The 2,452-nt window shown below is 53.3% G+C and overlaps 1 protein-coding gene across 2 annotated transcripts in view; it reads right to left on the minus strand.

Annotated features, from left to right (window-relative positions):
• HNRNPLL (heterogeneous nuclear ribonucleoprotein L like) overlaps positions 1-341 on the minus strand; it is a 63,600-nt gene extending 63,259 nt beyond the window's left edge. The window contains exon 1 of one of the 2 annotated variants that reach the window (XM_019516178.1): positions 54-340. In XM_019516178.1, the coding sequence (XP_019371723.1) occupies positions 54-239 (186 nt within the window). In that variant the 5' untranslated portion in view covers positions 240-340. Of the gene's footprint in view, positions 1-53 lie in introns of both variants that reach the window. The other variant, XM_019516177.1, reaches the window with a different exon arrangement.
• Between the last annotated feature and the right edge of the window lie 2,111 nt (positions 342-2,452).

Genomic DNA, 2,452 nt, shown 5'->3' on the forward strand with positions numbered 1-2,452 from the left:
GCGCCCGGCACCACACGGAAGCGACTGGCGGCCCTCGCCGCTGCGCTCCTCACCCCGGCCGCGAAGCCTCCTCCGCGGGGCGCGGGGCCCTTGTCCCGCCGGCCGTCGCCCTCCTCGGCGCCGCCGTACTCGATCTCGCCCTCCTCAGCGACGGCGCTGGGCTTGAGCCGCTTGGCCTGGCTCTCGTACGCGCCGTCCTCCTCCTCTTCGTACTGCTCCCCGGACGACGGCGACGACATGGCGGCAGGTGGGCGCGCGCCCCTGGCCTGGCGCAGCACAATGGCCGGGCCGAGCCACGCAGCTCGGGACCGGGATGCGGCTCCTGAGCTGCGCTGCTCTCCACTCGCCCACCCCGCGGCGGGACACGCCTCCTCCGCCCGCCATTGGCCCGGCGGGGCGCGGCCGGCCTCCCATTGGTCTGCCTGGAAGCCTGTCGGGCGCGGCCGGCCCCGCCATTGGCCAGGAGGGGAAGAAGCAGAGGTGTCACGCGGCCCCGCCCCTCGCTACCCTGCGGGGAGGGGGTTTGAACCGCCCTGCTGCGGGGGGGGGGGGCGCTCCAAGGCGGTGCGTGATCCGGAGCCCCCCCCAGCGGGGTGGAATGGGAAATGGCACTGACTCTTGGGGGGTCGGCAAAAAGCATGGGGCTGTCCATCACAGTGCCCTAGTAAATCGGAGACTCCCCAGGTTATGGTTTTCAAAACTTACAGGGGGGCTTTCTTCAGTTAAGGGAGCTCCCAAGCAGCTCCCCCGTGATGCGAACCGTGCTCCCGAGTGCGGACCACAGGATTTTCGGAGGAGCCCGTCCCCTTGGCTGGGGTGTGTCTGGAGGCCTGCTTCCCATGCCCACCAGAAAACCTTCCGTTACATTACAACCGCTTTTTCTTTCCCTGCTTTGCCGCTTGAAAGGCTTGAAAATAAGGAACCACCCGGTGCCTCAAAGAAGGTTACCGAGAAGATCCCAACCCTGCTCTTTTGAAATCTCATAAACTGGCTGATTTATTTTTGAAGTAGCGTTGCAGCAGCATAGCCAGGACCGTCCGTGACGTGTGAACAGGAGAGGCTTTTCTGTGAGAGCTTCTACAAGACCCACTGAGCTGCTGGGCAAGCGGTGGGGCATGGAAGGGCCTTTGTCAGGTCTGAAGATGCAGCAGATGCAGGCTGGGCTTGATATCGAAGGAAAGACTCCATGCACTGTGCAGAAGTCTCACTCTGCTACTGCTCTTTGTTTTACAAGGGCTCCTCCTTCCTAGTCCACAGCCCTCCTGCATCCTTCCAAGCAGAACTTGTATTTGCACGGAGGTTCTTCTTTGATATTACCTCTGCCTGCATCTGTTATTTTGAACACATAGGGTACTCCACAAGTCCAATTTAAACCAGAGAGCTGCAGATGCTGAGTATTTCTTTATTATGTCCACACTGGAGTACTCCATCACTTTATTAGACTAGCAAACCATTCTTTGTGTATACAGCAACACTACAAAGGCATGTTTTAAACCCCTCCCACCCCTTGTGAAAGAAACTATACCCATAAAAGTGCAGTTTTGACACTGCTTAAATGGGGTACTTCCAGCATCACAGCTCTGTCAGTGTGGAATCACACCTCTTCACACCTTGGTGGCAAAAGTCTGCTGTACAAATATCGCCTGATTTAAAATGAGGCAGTATAGATGTCTCAAGTTAAGCACACAAGTAATTCAGACAGCCAAGATAAGGTGACACATTTGAAAATCTCAGCCTGCATGATTCACTCATCTTCACACAGAAAGTCTGTATGAGACTTGGGAAAGAACTTATGTTTTTTAACCATTGTTTTTATCACTGAACTCACTATCTTATAGATACATGCCTGGCCAGAAGGCAAAATTATGGAAGACAAACTGTTTTGATCCTGCAGCAGTTCACCAGCATATTTTTACCCATGGAGCAATTACACACAAAAGGGTTTTTTGAAGAAACCTTAAATTATAGGGGATTTGTAGTCCCCAAAATACAAAACACTGAGTACAAGTAAAATACATTTCTCTGAGACTGGAAGTTTGTATCTTCCTTTCCTCAGGAAACAGTAGGAAAGCGCAAGCATAAGCAAGGGAAAGTGCAGGCATAGGCAAAGCTGCCCAGCAGTCCAGGGAGCCATATGGGAAAGAGTGTGATATAAACAGCACAAAAGGGACAGCAGCCAGCAGCTCTCACTGTTGTAAACAAGAAGTTACCAAGGACACGGGTACCTCCGAGAACAGAGAAGCGAGCACAGAGCCAGCATCTGATCTGCAACTTGGTCAGCCTCAAAGCCAGCATTTAGCCCCCTATGTTGTGTCTTGCTCTGAAGGAATGTGAGGGTCATCTCTGAAACATGGCCCAGTGTTCACCTTATGTGAGAAATTATTACTTGGGAGCAAATTTACCCTGTAAGTTTTGTACATGTTTATAATAAGGCTTGCATCATCATCACTGT

The sequence above is a fragment of the Gavialis gangeticus genome, unplaced genomic scaffold, assembly GCF_001723915.1.
Source record: "Gavialis gangeticus isolate Ggan-Ray unplaced genomic scaffold, GavGan_comp1, whole genome shotgun sequence".
Classification (NCBI taxonomy): domain Eukaryota; kingdom Metazoa; phylum Chordata; order Crocodylia; family Gavialidae; genus Gavialis; species Gavialis gangeticus.